Here is a 17,140-nt window from a genome sequence, read left to right as displayed (position 1 = left end):
TATCCAATGAAACTGAGCAATATGGAATCATGTGGACAGATTGGAAAGTTTTTGAACAAAGTGGAATTGTGTAAAACGGTATTGAAAAATGTTGAATAATTGGTAATGTTGTGTGATATCATTGTATTATGAGCAATGACCTGTTTGAATAAGTTGAAAGGGGTAGAATTTGTTGGACAAAAAATGGGATTCACGTAATAAAAGATAGAATAACAAGTTGTGCTGCTATTCAAAATACTGCATGTTCTCTACTGCCCCACCAGTTTAAACATTGTATTCCAATTAACATAGTGTTTGTAAAATACAAATTGAGGCGCTAAATCAACTCATTTCCAGTTGTTCAGGGCTCAGGTATGAACCAAACATGGCTCATATTGAGAGTGTCATATGACCACTCACATCTTTTTTTTTCCCCTAGAGTCGCTTGTCCGCACAAGGATCGCAGGCTCTCTGGTGCCTATCCCATTTGCTTTCGGACAGTAGGCGGTCCGTCAGTCAGTTGCCAGCAAATCACAGGGCACACAAAGACGAACAACTATTCACGCACCCAATCACACCTACGGACAATTTAGTATCCCATGCGGGCTGAGGGAGAACATGAAAACTGTAAACAGGACGGCTGGAGCGAGGTGAATTTGAACCCTGCTCCCTTGAACTGCGAGGCGGACGTGCTATTTACTGCGCCACTGAGCCGCCGCTCTTTCAATTGCATAAATATATAAATATACAGCGTCGTTACTTTTGCTATTCTTTTCGCATTGTTACATTTTTTTTAATATAAAAGATAGATAGATAGATAGATAGATAGATAGATAGATAGATAGATAGATAGATAGATAGATAGATAGATAGATAGATAGATAGATAGATAGATAGATAGATAGATAGATAGATAGATAGATAGATAGATAGATAGATAGATAGATAGATAGATAGATAGGGATGATGGCACTGAACAATTTGAGGCGTTGAAAGCAAATATATATATACAGTATTCATATGGGTGACAATAAGGCCAAGCCAGTGAAAAATCCCCAGATACCCAGGGGTTAAAATTACTTAAAGATAACTTGTCAAAAGAATACAACCAGAGGTGTGACGTGTGACTTGGATTACCTTGAGGAGGTGGTGAGACTAGGTTAGAAGAGTGGTTTACTGAATTTAACAAATGTCAATACATTTTGGTGAGATGTCCTCAATTGGCTTGATCAACATAATATCGAGACTTACCAGTGAGAATGGACTGGTCCACTCTCAAAGTTGTTGATTTGATTGAACATATACGGATATCAGCAGGCACTTTGTCTCCAACTGAAACCAAAACAAAAAACAACATGTCAGTGCAAAACAATGCTACAGGCTTTTAAAGGCATTAAACCCATTTATTGTTCCCTTTTTCTCGTACAGCCCTATATGTTCGTCCTAACTAAATGAACAAATTGAACAAATATGAGCTATAATTTGAAGGCGATAATTTGGTTGTCATGTAATCTAGACGTAGGAGGTGGAAGCTAATTGCAGAGGGGGGTTGTCACAAGTCCGTTGGGAAGAGCTGACATCACTGCAGGAAAGGAAAGAGAGCCAAAAAAAGGAGGAAATGGAGGGCTCGTGAGCCATAAATGGCTTGTCTCAAAGGAAAAGACCAGTTTGGGATTGTGGCGACCCAATTCGGCTTCCTATACCATGAAATAACATGAAACTAGGGAAATGGCTGAAATTTAAATTATGTATGGTCAAGTTTACCTAATAGACATTTGTGAAAAACTATAAACAAAGACTGAGAAAAGACGTTCATTTCTGCTCATGCATGAGGAGAACAGAGAAGGGCTGCACAAATAAATTCTGCCGCGTTCTGAAGCAGTCTCTCCGAACCCTCTCTTTTTATTTGGTTCAGAGGTTCCTAGGTTACATGAAGGTTCTGGCCTAAAATGGCGGACGTGTGGCTGGGGGGAGAAGCACGGCCGGAGCCCAGTGTGTTTGTTCATCTAAGAGTCGGCATGTGTAGGTGGATGATGCATGGCACAACATTTCATGGAGCAAGACATTCTGAAAGATATTTTTAATCACAAGTGAAGTGACATCCGTCTGCGGTTTGAGCTTGGCCAAACTTGTCACGGCAACCTTCTCACAGAAAACCATTTCTTCATTGCAAGCTGTTATATTGCAGGAAAGTATTTTTCTTCATTGCAATGTATTATAATAATAATAATGTACAATCACTTTATTTACAATTATTCCAACATTTACGGTGTATGACTGTACTCGTACAATCTTCAACAACAAAACGGGACCTTAACATTTGCATGATTACCTGAAAAGCATGGAGAAATTAATGTTGGCAAATGTAACGTAACACAATTTGGATGAATTCAATCAAATCAGTTTTTTCTTTTGCTCTGTCACAGACTGTGTCTTGCTCGCACAACGACTATAAAGGGAATCAGAGAAGCAGCTTCAATTGGCTGTGAATCGACTTAACTGTGTTTATGCCACCAATGGCGCAAACCACCCATTTCTGTTGAGCTAAGTCTTATGCGTGTTGGGAAAATACTAAATGATTGTATAGCCCGTCCTTCCACACAGTTAGAGCTGACTGTTGACAATATCTGCATTAGGCACAAATACAGTATTGGAGTAAGTTTGGTTGGTTGATAACTCCTTACAAGGTTTACCACTGACCGTGCTGCGCTTTTGTTGAGAACTTCACTGAAGACAGTCATTTATGGGTTCATGTTCATGATCATGGTTGAGTACATTCTTTATGCATGGTGCTTTATCACCCTCTCTTTTTTCAATTACCAACCCATTTTGCGAACGGGGGCAGCAAACACATGTATACATGGCTTTTTTCATTAGGTAGGTCTCTGTATTTGGGATATCAAAATTAGCTGTGAATTCCAAAACAATTACATGTGCTAAAAGGGCAACAATGGCACCAAAACAAAGCAAAATAAGAAAAAAAAAAAAAACAAAAACAAAAAGGACGAAACCTCAAACTGTTTATGCCACTGTTTATGATAAGTCTATACAAGTGAAGCACAATTGTAACGTAAAACCAACGTGACCTTTAGAGAAGCGATGGGCCTAACAATGCACAAAGCCAAAAATGGAAAAAGTATTTCAATATCTTTCCCAATGCTCTGATCAGGTTTAAATGTGGCCGTATGATGGCAGCTGTCTCTACATCACTGCGACAACACAAGGAGAAACAAAAGGACAAGCCCCTCTACTTGATACTGTACTTAGAATACAAACCATCATAATACATTCCATTGGCATGCCGGTGTCTGTTTTCAGTGTTGGCACTGCCCGTTTTCAGCCTTTTTATTACAATTCCGTACACTCGAACCATGGAGTTTGGTGCTTCAGTTATGAGCCTTGGAGAAGGCAGATGATGACGAGCAACTCATCAAGTGTTCTGACGGTGGTGCCAGAAAGGTTGACCTGTCACCAGCCACTGTCTAATCCAGACAGACACAATTTCTCAGAAGGACTGACGTCTAACACCGCAGCATCCAAACACGGAACCACTGAAACAATAAAAGCATCACTTCTGAGAAGGTCACTAATCCTGGTTCATGGATAGGTCAGGCTACTGTAACCTACACAAAGATACTGTCACAATGAATGTACAACTTTAATTTTCACCTTATATTACCTTTAGCTCTATCACAGGAGCTAAATGTTTTTCTTACTTTTTTTTTCTTTGGCGCATCCGCTCTGGTTATGCAATACTTCCTGTCTTCAATCCATTTCTTCTGCCGGACCGCTGAAACTGACTTTCCAACAATGGTGCTTGCAGCTGAGTTTTATATTTTAAAGACACTCTGGACTTGTCCAGGGGTTTTGTTACATTGCAGACCCGCTCAAGTAAGTGTGTGTGCGTGCGTAAATCAGCTGTCATTTTGTGTCAACATCCTGCTTGGTAGCGGTCCAAGGATCTCATCAGCCATCCACACTTTTGCACCTCTGTGTTTGCCAACAGGTGATGAGGTCCACAGAGTTCAGGCTTGGTGATACATTGCACCCAGTATGACTCACAGAGGTGCCTTTTAAATAGACCTTTCAACAGCAAGCAAGGCGGTGGCACAACGTAAGCTGGCAGCTTTGATTGGCACCTGCCCCTGCCGTGTGTGAGGGTAAAGCATGAGGTTTAGTGGGCCCGGCTTCCTCGGGGGCAGCCAGGAGGGTCCATGTGCTGATGGCAGCAGGACAAAAGGTTGACATCCCGTCAAGTCAAGAGGGTCATTACACAAGAGTTGACATGACAGCTCTCCAAAGCAGCCTTCCTTAACAGCCACCTTAATACAAATTTGCTCCTCAAATGAATATCCGCTTGGCATTGGCAACTAACTGCAATTAGTTTTCTATCTGTTCATGTGTACTACAGACACATTTTTAAACACTTCCTCTGTGTATCTGTGGCTGTAAAAGGATAGGTCCTTGACACAAATATCAGCAGAAGTCCTTGGTAACCACTTGAAGCAGTAAAATTTACTACTACTTGCTCTTTCTGGGGCTATTTTCCCTGTATGAAGTATTGATTTATTTATTTTTTGAGGAACAACATAACAAGACAGCTAGTTTTCCAGTATCTTGGTGAAAATTCTATTGAATTGTAGTATTTGTCTAAAATATATTTTTGCTTGGTTAAAGAACCTAAATACAAAAAGAAACGTTTAGATAGAAAAAAAGATGATATTTTAGTTAAAACATAAAAACAAACATTTCTTCACCCCCCTATTTTTTTCAAATAGAGATTTTTATTTCTTTAATGGAAACAGCATGTCAGCAAATTATTTTCCTCTTTCTAATAAAAATGTGGAGCAATTTCAAGCAAAAATGTACATTTCAGTTTCAGTTTACTTATCTTGTAATAAAACAAAAAAGCAAAGGGCAAACATTTTAGCAGCTAAATTTTTGGCATAAGTGGTAATAGAGTAGGTTCACAGCTGAGCATTTGTAAGCATAGACCTGTTGATCAGGAATAAGACAAATATTCTTTATCATAATAGAGGTCTTGGAATTGTTCAAACTAAAATGAAGACAGTTGAGACTAGAAAATGCAAATGCAATGCAAGAAATGTGTTCCCTTATTTCTTGTATTTGACTTTACCAAAACCTTCCCGTTTTAGAACATGAGCCATTTACATTTAAATCCTCTCTGACCACCTTTGTCACATTCTTCAATAAAGCAATCGCATCATGCCTACTGCCTATACAGAGGAAAACTCAATCAACCTCACTTGCGTGATGTAATTATGGCCGTAGGCATCCTGTTTACTGTACTTGTCACCATGGTAATAAGTCACAAATTGGAAAATCGCCATTATTAACAGACAAAAGCCTTTCACAGGGTGGCCACTATGTTGGTAAAGTAAAATGATAAAATTCTCACCAATCTGCATTATGTTCATTTGACCTTGTTTCATATCCTCATTTATACATCATGGTGTTCACCTTGTGAAGTATGAAATGCACTGTCTCCAAATTCTTGTGCATTGTACCACTTCACTGCCTGTTCACAGGTTTGCTTTTAAATTCTGATACGGGGTGCCAAATGTGATTTTTGACTCACAAATTGCACTTATTCTGAACCTTCAAAGACAATGAACGCTGAAGCCTCTTTTGCTCCACAGGCTACAAAAATCTGGGAGCAACATGCATGAAATAAGCAGGACTCTGCTCCCACTAGTGTCCAGGGTCCAAAGCAACTGCATTTACATCCGTTTTAGCAATCAACAAAGCCACCACAGAATGGCAATAAGAGTGAATACCACCTCTCGCATTGACTCTGATGCTAAAACCTTTAGGACCGATCTAACGTGTTATGCAATAACAGCACAGTCTCCTTGAGATCTCCGCTTTGCCTTTTGCCGTTATGAATCTTAAGCAGCCGCCAGCGCAGCCTTCGCATAGCATGTAACTGTGTAGCGGTTCCCATAGCAACAAAAACTAAGACCTCACGAGCTTTAGTCAAAATTCACACGGTTCTTGGCAAACTGACGCAAAATAAAGTGTATAATTCATTAGAGAAAATGTTAATATATTGGCACTACAAACATTTAAAATGTATGATCTTTCATTTGTTGAATTACAAAGTAGTAAAAAAATGAATGAAATGACATTTAAACTGGCCAAGTGCCTTTTGACAAAACCTCCAAATACTGCAGCTAATTTCTATTGCTAAGATTTATAAAGAAATCCTGGTTGAACAAAGATCCCTTCCTGTTTTCCTCATCTTTGACTCCTATTGTGATATAATACCACAGCATATGACTTCAGGCACTTTTATCCACTTGGTATGAATGAAACATACATAAAGTTTGAGTTTCTAACGCCAACAGCCCCTGTCAGCAAGACGAGGCCATTTATCTCAGTCTTGCTGACAAGTCGTGAAGGTTTGCCAAAAGACAGTCCCTCTGTGACACTGGATGCTTGGCAGACCACATGAAATGCCACATACTATCCACGGTGTCTGGAATCCCTGTGGAGGGTGCAGCGCTGATGGGTAGGGGTGAGGGTCACTGTGCATTGAGCATGGAGGGGTAAGCTTCGCCACAAAGTGCTTCCCTATAAGGCCATCTCTCTTGGACACAATAGGAGCAGATGAGAGCCCCCCCCCCTTGCCACCCTTCTCACAGAGCTGTACCACCCACAAGCCCGACAACCTCACAGCCAGCTCAAAACAAACCCACAGAGATTTGCTGCTCAGTGAACAAACAGAAAGCCACCGACAACAAAAATGGAAGTACGGAGCAGCGTGCAGAGTGCTGGGTATTAAATGAGTCTCAGTAGTTTGAGTACCTTGATTAGGGAAATAAATAAATAAATAAATACATGAACTGCCTTTGGTACCTGTTTATGATGTCTATGGGAATAGTTTTTCATGTTATACATGGCCCCAACTCAGTGGGAAAAAAAAGCCAACTTAAATATTAATCTCAACAAATAATACACAGACACCGGTGCCTTGGCATTTTGAAGTTGTACGTTGTGCTATGGCATGGCGCAACGTAATGGAGCGCCGCGGACGTGGTGGAATCGCCCGGTCACATCCCGGAAAAGGTAAAGCTGAGCTCAGATACTGATCCATTTTGAATAAACTATCCATCCATCCATCCATTTTTGTATAGCCACTTATCCTCACAAGGGTCGCAAGGTTCGCTGGTACCTATCCCAGAAGTCTTCATGCAGTAGGCGAAGCACACCCTGAACTGGTTGCACACCAACTGCTGGGCATACTGAGACAAACAACCATTCACACACCCAATCACATCTAAGGACAATTTAGTGTGCCCAATACACCTGCCATGCATGTTTTCGGAGTGTGGGAAGAAGTCGGAGCGCCCGGAGGGAACCCACGCGGGCTCGGGGAGAACATGCAAACTCCACACAGGAAGGCCAGAGGCGGCTGGATTTGAACTCGGGTCCCTTCACTGCGATGCGGACGTGCTAACCACTGTTCACCGAGCTGCCCTTGAATAAACCAGGCTTACTTAAATAGCGACGATAAGCAGTTCATAGAATGGATCAATGAATGAATAAAAAATCTTGAATACCTAAAAACCTTTGTCATTCAAATGAAATTTGGTTTTTTTGCTTCTGTAATCATATTTTTTTCTTGAACTAAAACAAAAACATGTTTTAATGTCATCTGACAACTACATTATTCAAAAGAATTTTTAGAAACACATCTGAAAACCAATATAATCGAGAGCTGCAGCTCCAAGAAATGACTGAATTCAGCTGGAAAACCTATCAGCTATTGTTCCAAGTATACAGGTTTTGTTTCAAACTCCCAAAACTACTTCTTCATTGGGGAATTTAAATTGCCCACACATATAAATATGAATGAAAACTTTTCATTCATTTTTTTCTCCACGTGCTCTGCAACTGTGCACCAGTTTGAGGTTTGGATGAACTTAACTGAAATCAGCAACGCACTGTAGTAGAATGCAATTTTCAACTTTCACTTTATTTACTTAAATTACAATTACATAGGGCAGTCTATATGTTTACAATTTATTGTGACATGAAGCATTGAAGTGATAAAGCCACAGATATTTTGCAAAAGTATTGTTATCTGACCTATGATTTATTGACATATGTTTAGAGCAGGGATGTCCAAAGTCGGTCCTCGAGGGCCGCTTTCCTGCATGTTTTCCAGGTTTCTTTGCCTGACACACCTGATTCCAACGATCAGCTCATCAGCAAGCTCAGCAGAAGCCTGATAACGATCCTGATCATTTGAATCAGGTGTGTCAGGAAAAGAAACCTGGAAGACATGCAGGACAGCGGAACGCAAAGATCGACTTTGGACACCCCTGGTTTAGAGCCTGCTTGTTTGAATGATCGATGTTGCTATCGGCAGCTAAAAACCCTGATCATCAAACACCTGTTGTTTCTATATGCAACTATAGCTAAGTGTCATCATAAAGTCAAATGAACTGTATCACAAAATAACATACAAAAGATTTGTACTCCAAGCAGGTTACTACAGATTAATGAAAACCACCGCATGTGCCAAAAAGTTAAGAAAGAGGCATGGTTGAGACCAGACACCTGTCACCTTCACCAGAACCTGCTATAAATACAGCATTCCATAATCCCAACCATCTATGACCAGCTATAAATAATAGCAAGCACTACAGAGAGAATGATTCTGCATCACTTCAGAAGCCAAGGGTTAAACACTGTTCCAAGATAACAGCAGCGCCAAAGGCTCCCACATTCTACAGACACGTCAGTTGATTATCATTTTATAAGAATTGCGGGAGGAGGACTGTTTAGCATTCATGCTGGACATCAGCATGAATGAACACAAGTTTTCATGCACCACAGAAGTAAGTCATGTGTGCAAGCAGTCTAACCCTGCAATGTGAATGCATAACCACAAACAGATAAGTACATTTGTACCACCTTACTAAAGTGTTCTCAAAAAGAGAATTTTTTAAGGTGCTTTTAGCCATTTGAAATTCAGATGTTCCTCGCAATTAAAAATGAAGCGTTGTAGACAAATTGTACAGATCTGATCTGTGCCTGCTTTGTAACATATTAGTAAACATAGCCACAGGTTGAAGTAATAATTATACAGTCACTTTTGCCATATGTGTATGAATGCCGATTTTCCTACCAGCAACTTCAACAATGTCTCCAGGAACAATGTCTCTGGCCTTGATCCTTTGGACAGTCTTTCTATCCTGCCGGTACACTTTCCCCATCTCAGGCTCATACTCCTTCAGTGCCTCAATGGCATCTTCAGCGTTACGTTCCTAAAAAAAAAAAAAAAAAAAATCAACATAGAATAGACTCAGTTCACAACCCTCTTAAATAAACAAACTCCGTTCTGAATGCAGATCGAGAAAAAAATACAAAGGAAGACTTAAATGAGCATTTTTAGTGTTTAAATGCGCCTGTACTTAAATGTGCATTTTTAGTGTTTAAATGCTCAAGTTCACAGGAGCATTTGCAGTATAGGTGTGCATGGTCATGTTCAATTTGTGGGTAAATTGTCCTATCACCAAAATGACAAAACGAAGTGATGTGTTTGGACAAATTGCAATGTCTTTTAAAACAGAACGCATTAAAACTACTCACCTGCCACACCCCAACGATGGCATTGGCAATAAGAATGAGTAAAATTACAAAAGGTTCCACAAACGCAGTAATAGTCTCTTCTCCCTCCTCAAACCAGGCCAGGACCTAAAAGCAGCCCACAAAACAGACAAAAAAATACCTTAAAGAAGCAAGTGGTAACCATTTAGAATAGAACAAAACAAAACAAAAACAAAAACAAAAAAAAACAAAAGAACATTTTGAATTGTCACAAAAAACATTGCCCTTGCCACTCATTGGCTCATTTTCAGCTCAATTTACAGAGAGTTAAAAAAACTCAACCAAATGCAATCAGCTAATTTTCAAACAGTGCAGTAGGACAATGCTTGACACAGATTTGATGGTGATGTTGTAACATAAAGCAACTTAGGAAAACGTTTTACAGACACAAACTCAATCAAAAATATTTTTAAGTACTTGATTAGGCTGTCAGTTGATTTAAAGACAAAATAATTCATGCCGCAAAATTGTGAAGCTTGCATAAGATACATGCTTGCATGAAATACCTACATCTGTAAAGATTAAAAGATGGAGGATCAAAGTTTGTGTAAAGCAGATAAAAAAAATATGAATCACGTATTAGCCACTCCAAGCTTAATAGGTCAAAAAAATGTGTGACGTCACTTTCTCTGACATCTCTCATTGCATGCCTGCACCTGCATGCGATCACTCTGAAGCAGAACAAAAAAGCGCGCACACATTGTATTGGATAACTGAGTGTCAACATTGATTATATTATCAAAACAAAGTAGTAGTCATGGCAACTAAAGTTAAATGATGTAAGAAACGATTTCTGCAACCACGGCATGCGGCTTCCGTCACAAGGATTTCAGATTCATAGCGCGACCAAAAGGTGCAATAACTGACCAATTGCACCTTTGGACAGAATTTGGACATTTTAAACTTCAAGTCAAACCTGAACTGTTGGCAGCTCTCGACATGATTAGGGAACATGCATTTTGTTTATTAGTCCAAGCTCTACTGTTTTTTGGTCTTGATGTGTGTAAAAAAATAATTTCCCCAAGAAATGTGACTTACACTCCGAAGGGCTGGGCATTACTCAAGTAGATATGCCTTTTGACAAAATGTTCAATCAGAAAAAAAAAAATAAATCAAGGAGATAAATTCTGACACGCCGCATGCTGTAGGTGACAGCATGTTGTCAGATTTGTGCTACAATTACAAGCAGGCAAAAGGCAATTCTGAGCAGCTTTGAGTTAGCCAAGTGACTAAGCGCTTGTCTGCCTTTGAAGCATTTTTCTTTTTTGATTTGGACTGATTTACAGTTAAAGACCAAAAAATACATTACTACAAAAACACATCGTAAAAGAAATATTCCAATGTGTAAAAGCTGTCAATTAAAAATCAGTGGGAAACCAGATTATTTCGAGAATCGTCTTGATTCAAGCGAGTTGTTGTGTAAAAACGTCACGAGGCATCACTTGTCTGAACATGTTATTAAAGTTGAAAAATACAAAAAAAACAAGAAAGCAAACAAAGCATTACTGATCAATCTTCTAGCTGTGTGGGTTGTAAACAGTTTGTCATTGTCTGAAAAACCAGGCATTTTAAACCTTGAATATTTTTTCCAATTCAAATGTGACCATTTTGAGAAATTGTTTATTTCGACATATTTCAGGTCTTGTAGCTTTGATTACTTCCAAATAGGTTAAATATTAGGCCTGATTACACTGAGCAGAAAGGGCCCAAATTTGGTCTCGAGTGGGACTCTGTTCCCTTGTCACACAACAACCACTGACACCTCTATTATCATCCAACTGGCTGCTGTACAGTACTCCGCATACCAACTGTACACACGCATGGGCTTGGGACTATAGACACCATCCTATGAATGAGGTATTATGATATTTTTAAGTTTATTTAACTTTTACATGTATACTAACAAACACAAATATGCAAACTAAATCGCTGTGATAAAGTATGCCTTTTTGAATACATAGTGGATCTGCACCAACAGTTTGTCCGCCAAGACCAGGAGTGCTCAAACCTTTTTTTTTTTTTCCATTTCTTTTTGGCATTAAGATCTGCATTTCCAGCAGGCAAACTCCAGCGATCTACCAGGGAAAGGGGGTTTTGGTACAGGCGACCTAAAATGATGGTCGGCCAAGACAGCTTAGCACCAATATAATATCCAACGCTATCATTTTTGCAATGATATCACTAATTAATATTTTGTAACATCACCGTTTGGTGAATACAAACAAAATGCACATCTGGGCTGTGTCACACACCTGTCGATTCGTCCAACTGCAATGAGAAACCTGTGCGTTGTTACTTGCTGTGGCCCAGAAGAGTAAGGCGATGCATGATTCGATTGTTAGTTGGATAAAGGCTTTGAGAATGCGTGCCACTGAGACAGACACGGAGGCTGATTAAAGGCTAACTAAGGCTCGGTTCATACTGAAGCCTGAGGTGACACTATTACGATTTTTTATCCCCTATTTGACTTCTATCCGATCTTTTGATGGCAGTGTAAACGTGACAGATCTTATTTTCTCAAACGCGACAGAGGCCTCTTGGGTATATGATACTAAATTCACTATTCACATCAAGTCGTTTGATGTGCGACCAGTCTGAACGGCCAGTTCATATTCATCCAACTCACACGTAACAAACAAGTGAGAAACGTCACAATTATGCAGTCAAAAGGGTGCAAGCAGGTTGGAAAAAACAAAACGACAAAAGCAGACAAGGCTAAGACAACTGAATGAAGGGAGAGCGATGTGTAATTTGTCTCTCTGCCTCTCTCACTCATGTTCAGTGACCACTTGCTTGCTCGAAGCGAGTGAGTCGCTTGCTCCAGAGACATTGCTGGCGCTGCACAAAATGCCATGACGAAGAACATCCGCCTTCCCTGTCTTAATTTTAATGTAATTTTTAACATTGAAAATATTCTGGCTCCGCTATGACAGCCATATCAACATCCCAAGTACTTCCATAGACACGTTAAGCACGCCCTCTATCTATGACATTCCGATGTCCTCAGTGCACACGCAGGACAGTTTTGGAATGTGAACGACCGCACCAAAAGAAATTAGAAATGAGCATTAAACCCAGAGTGTGAACCTAGCCTAAAAGCTCCAAGTGCTTCATTTGGTGCTACCATAACACTTTGGAATAATGTGTGATAAATATTTCTTTTTAATTTTTTTTATTTTTAAATATCAGCGGTAACATGTTGGCTGACTAGCTTAGCGCTGTTGTACTGCTATTGCAATTATCTCAGCCCCCTTGTTTGTGAATGCGCATGACCTAAATAAAGCACAGATCATTTCAAACTCATATTGGGCAACCGATTGATGAGTCTGAAATTCACTCACACGATGGCATGGACGATTCACAATTTAAACAACAACAAAAAAAAAGATACGGTATCTATATTGATGTCCATTTTTCAGCCCTAACCCCCCCCATTTAGTGCGATGTTATTGCTGCTTAAAATATAACCATAATGCATTATGAATCAGAATACTACGTTTAGACCAAACGTAAAATAAAATATAGTAAAAACAAAAAAGAATTATTGGATCTGACTTCCCCTTAGCAATCTTCCCATGTTTTTGTACTTGGTACAAATTTCACAGCGACTGTGGACACTGAACGCCCAACATCTTTCGCAGCAATGTGTTCTCAAAGAGGTTTGATAATCCATCCTCTTTGTTTCAACTGACGTCACTCGGGTTAAAGCCATGACTCTTGTCAGCCCATTTGATACAACGGCTCTCCAAGGTGTGACCACACCTGTTTAATTGCAGAGTAATGAGCAGATCTACTATGATGCAGGTTTAGTTTAAGGAATGGAAACATGCAAGTTGATTCCATAATTGTATTCTTTTATTTTTTTTAAACTCAGAGTTAAGTGCGCCCATAATTTTTTTTACCCTCTGTTTGGTCTAATAATGTAACTATTACCAACTACAACACTAGTTTCTTGATTTTCTTTTGGCGTTTCCTAAAGCCAGAAAGATCCCATTGTGAATGGCTTCAGTTTTTTTTCATGTCTTTGATATGCATATATTTTAAACACATTTAAACAACTGAATAATCATTGTGCCATGCGTAGTATATGTCATCAAAAGCAGAAAAACCACGTTTTATTGAACAAAACAGAGGATGTGAAAAGCAATGGCAGACACAGGAGAAGAAAACAGCCAGAGACAAACCAAGATGGAGAGATTGAGGGGCAAACGTTGGTGTGTGTCATGTTGACAATCTTGGACGAATCCTAACAAGATTTATTTATACAATAAAAAAAAAAAAAGAACGGCAATGATTCACTGACACTTGACAATGTTCACCCCTATGTGGAATAGTGGCTTTAGATAGAGCTGATCAGCAGATTGGGAGACCGGTCAAACCAAAAACAAAATCCTATAATTGCATCAGGTTTGAGACCTCAGCTGAAATACAGAACCCTTGTGCGGATGTACGATAAGGAGGAACAAGAAGAAAAATGGTTAGGGTGGTCAAGTTGCTGGAAGAAAGCCATTACGTACGAGGCCAGTACTACCAAAGCATGCACTACCAAATCCAAATCAGCCTGTCATTGGCTACGGCGGAATAAAATGAAGATTCTGAAGTGGCCGTCTCCTGACCTCAATAGTATTGAGCCACCCTGGGAAGATCAAGCATACAAGACAGTCCTAGAATTTACAGGCCTCCAGCCTTTTACCAAGAACAAGGCGAAGCTTTGCCATCAGAGAAAATACAGCTCCTCATTCACACCTGCCACAAAAGACTCAAAGCTGTCATTGATGTCAGCAAGTTTAGGGTGAGTATGAAAATATGAAATACAACGAGATGCAAAGCTTTGATTGGGGTCAATTAGGTAATTTCTGTTATTAACATTGGACAGGGTGGACAGAATTACTTGATGATAAATGACTTCACGAGTGGAAGAAAAGTTTGTCGAATCATTAATGTTTTCTAAAAAATGACAGCAAATTCAAAAATTCTGCCAGGGTAAGTAAACTTATGTGCACAAGTTTACCTACACATACGCGATATAAATTAAACTTTATTCAGCATTCATGACAAAGCTGAAGACAGGGTGTTGCTCTTGTTCACTTTCATTGCTGACACAAATTCACTGTGAAATAAAAGCAGGACAGACTTGATGGTTTATTTTGACCTCATAAAGGATGCAAGGATTGGCCAGATACTGGATGAGCCAGATGGATTGAAGAATCTTTCGTCAGTTTTGACTCGAATCAAGAAAATGATGTGCATTGAATGGGAGATGAATGGCAGCCAGACCTGCTGTCAATGAGAATATGTCTGCCCCCTGCTGGCAAGTATGGCAGCATGCCTGTTGTCTCAACAAATAACTTCCACCATCTTTTTTCAGCATTCTTCAATACAGCCAGTGAAACCAAATACATGTTTGGATGCAGTTTATTTTGATAAATCATTCACTAGAAGTAAGATCGGGCCTAAAAAAACCCAGCCCGACCCGACCCAGGCCCGCGGTATTAAAGCCCGACCCGGCCCGAGCCCGACCAATTAACTTGTTTTGCAGTCCCAAGCCCGAAGCAAACCCGAAATTTCATATTTTATTTGTGAGGACTCGGGAGAAGGAGGTGATTTATGATAACAAATTAAAGCCTTTTGTAACTAAATCTAAGTTTAACAAGACTGTATAAACATTTACCGCTTTTATATTTCTGTGTCTGCAGAGGTTACATTAACCGACAATTTTCCATCATTGATGGATTTTTTTTAAAGTTGATGGGGAAAATTTTAAGGCCGACCGCCATTGGTGCGTACTTGCTTAATTACGCTGAGAAATACCGCAGCCCACTAGGCTTTAAATAGAATAATGCAAATCAAATAAATGGGAAAAGAAATATTAAGATTATTAAGAAGGCGGCGTTCACGTGCGCAGAGCATGCTCTGGCTCTGAGGCTCGTATAGTAGTTAAATAGTAATTAACTTACAGCGCCTTCTCTGTTTTATCCAAATTATTTATTTTATAACAAGTATTCCTTAGTTTAGTATCCACATTCCACACATTTTTTTTAGTATACATCTTTATAAACATATATTTATTTTTAAAAAAAAAGTCAGCGAGATAGAAGCCCGACCCGACCTGACCCGAACGTAATGAATGACATTTTTGGGCCGGGTCAGGTCGTCGGGCTTAAAATCTTACCTCTATCATATACCAGAGTATTTTCCAGTTTAAGCACAGATACATTTCAGGGAGCGTATTTTGGGCAAAACCTCAAAATCTAAACTTTAACCCCATTAATTCCACTTCACCCTTAACTCAAAACTGGTCACATGGGACAATCGGGTTGTCAACATCAAAGAGTTTTAAAATCAATTATTCAAATCATTATTCCGCAAAATAATCGGATAATTGCTCCTCTCTGATCACCCCTTCTTTTTTTTTTTTTAAATCTAAGGTTAAAATAAGTAACTATAACTACTCACGTTTTCAGTATTTTGTATTGGTAAATTTTTAGACACCAACAAACTTTGCCTATACTAACCAGTTAACAATTGTATTAGCACACTAGCGATTGCCATTTATGGTCAATAAACACTAACTCGCATTTAGTTCACACATACATAATGTTATATGTACATTATGCATGTAATTGTGTTTTTAAAGTCACTGACACTCGCAGACTTTCAGCAGTGTTCTACGAGAAAACTTAAGAATGGAGCTGTTTGTTCGCTACTATGAAGTCAATAACTTAAATGCCACCCACTGGCTAAAATTTGACACCTAAAAGTGACCCACTATAACTTGTTTGTAGTGACAGCTTACATCATCGGATAATAAAGCCCTAATGTTTTACGGGACGTTCTTTCCTTTAAAGTGGGAAGCTCCATGCACTAATGATGTTTTAATGAACGACTGCTAACGACTGAACTACTAAGTCAGTAAATGTTTTTTTAAAAATCACCCATTGTACCGTATATCAAGGTGGTCTTTGCATATGTGTCCCTCTGAAGCAGTGTTCCTCAATTATATTTTGCCAATCCACCCCTTGGAAAGTGAACATTTTTCGCTCCCCATCGAAACGTTGAATAAGATTATCTATAAAAATTGTATAACTAACTATACCTAAACCTGTAACCTTTTTAACATTAAGAAAAGAAAAAAGCAACATAAATCAACTTTCAATAACTGTTAAATATTTTTACAGCAATTATATGGGTTGCAGCTTGGTCTAAAACAGAAAAAAAAACCTGAAAAAAAAAACATAAAAAAAGATTTAATTTTTATTTTATTGCAATTACGCAGCAAAAACGTCATCCAAGACCCCCCTGGCATCACCTGCCCCCCGGCTGCTCTGAAGTAATGCAGTGATTTTCCTTTTTTGACTTTGCAATAGTTCAGTGTTAATTTGTCTTTTTTTTTTTTTTTTTAATTGAAAATGATCCCCAACTGGTGGTATACCCTGTTTTTTGTTGTTGTTCTTTTTTGCAGGAGTCTTTCTGCTTTGCCAAACCATTACACTACTGTGTACTTCTGCAAGAAAGGTCCGTG

General features: G+C 39.1%; 1 protein-coding gene across 2 annotated transcripts in view; it reads right to left on the bottom strand.

The window, feature by feature from the left end:
* atp2a2a (ATPase sarcoplasmic/endoplasmic reticulum Ca2+ transporting 2a) overlaps window positions 1-17,140 on the bottom strand; it is a 29,089-nt gene that overhangs the window by 8,946 nt on the left and 3,003 nt on the right. For both annotated transcript variants that reach the window (XM_088436055.1, XM_088435975.1), the window contains exons 4-6: window positions 9,601-9,705; window positions 9,137-9,275; window positions 1,231-1,311 (exon numbers count right to left, since the gene is read on the bottom strand). In XM_088436055.1, coding sequence (XP_088292181.1) covers window positions 1,231-1,311; window positions 9,137-9,275; window positions 9,601-9,705 — 325 coding nt within the window. The remainder of the gene's footprint in view (window positions 1-1,230; window positions 1,312-9,136; window positions 9,276-9,600; window positions 9,706-17,140) is intronic.

The sequence above is a fragment of the Hippichthys cyanospilos genome, chromosome 1 (assembly GCF_059441005.1).
Source record: "Hippichthys cyanospilos isolate Australia breed blue-spotted pipefish chromosome 1, RoL_Hcya_1.0, whole genome shotgun sequence".
Lineage (NCBI taxonomy): Eukaryota > Metazoa > Chordata > Actinopteri > Syngnathiformes > Syngnathidae > Hippichthys > Hippichthys cyanospilos.
Note: the sequence above shows the minus strand (reverse complement) of the source record. Positions and strands in the feature narration are given on the sequence as shown.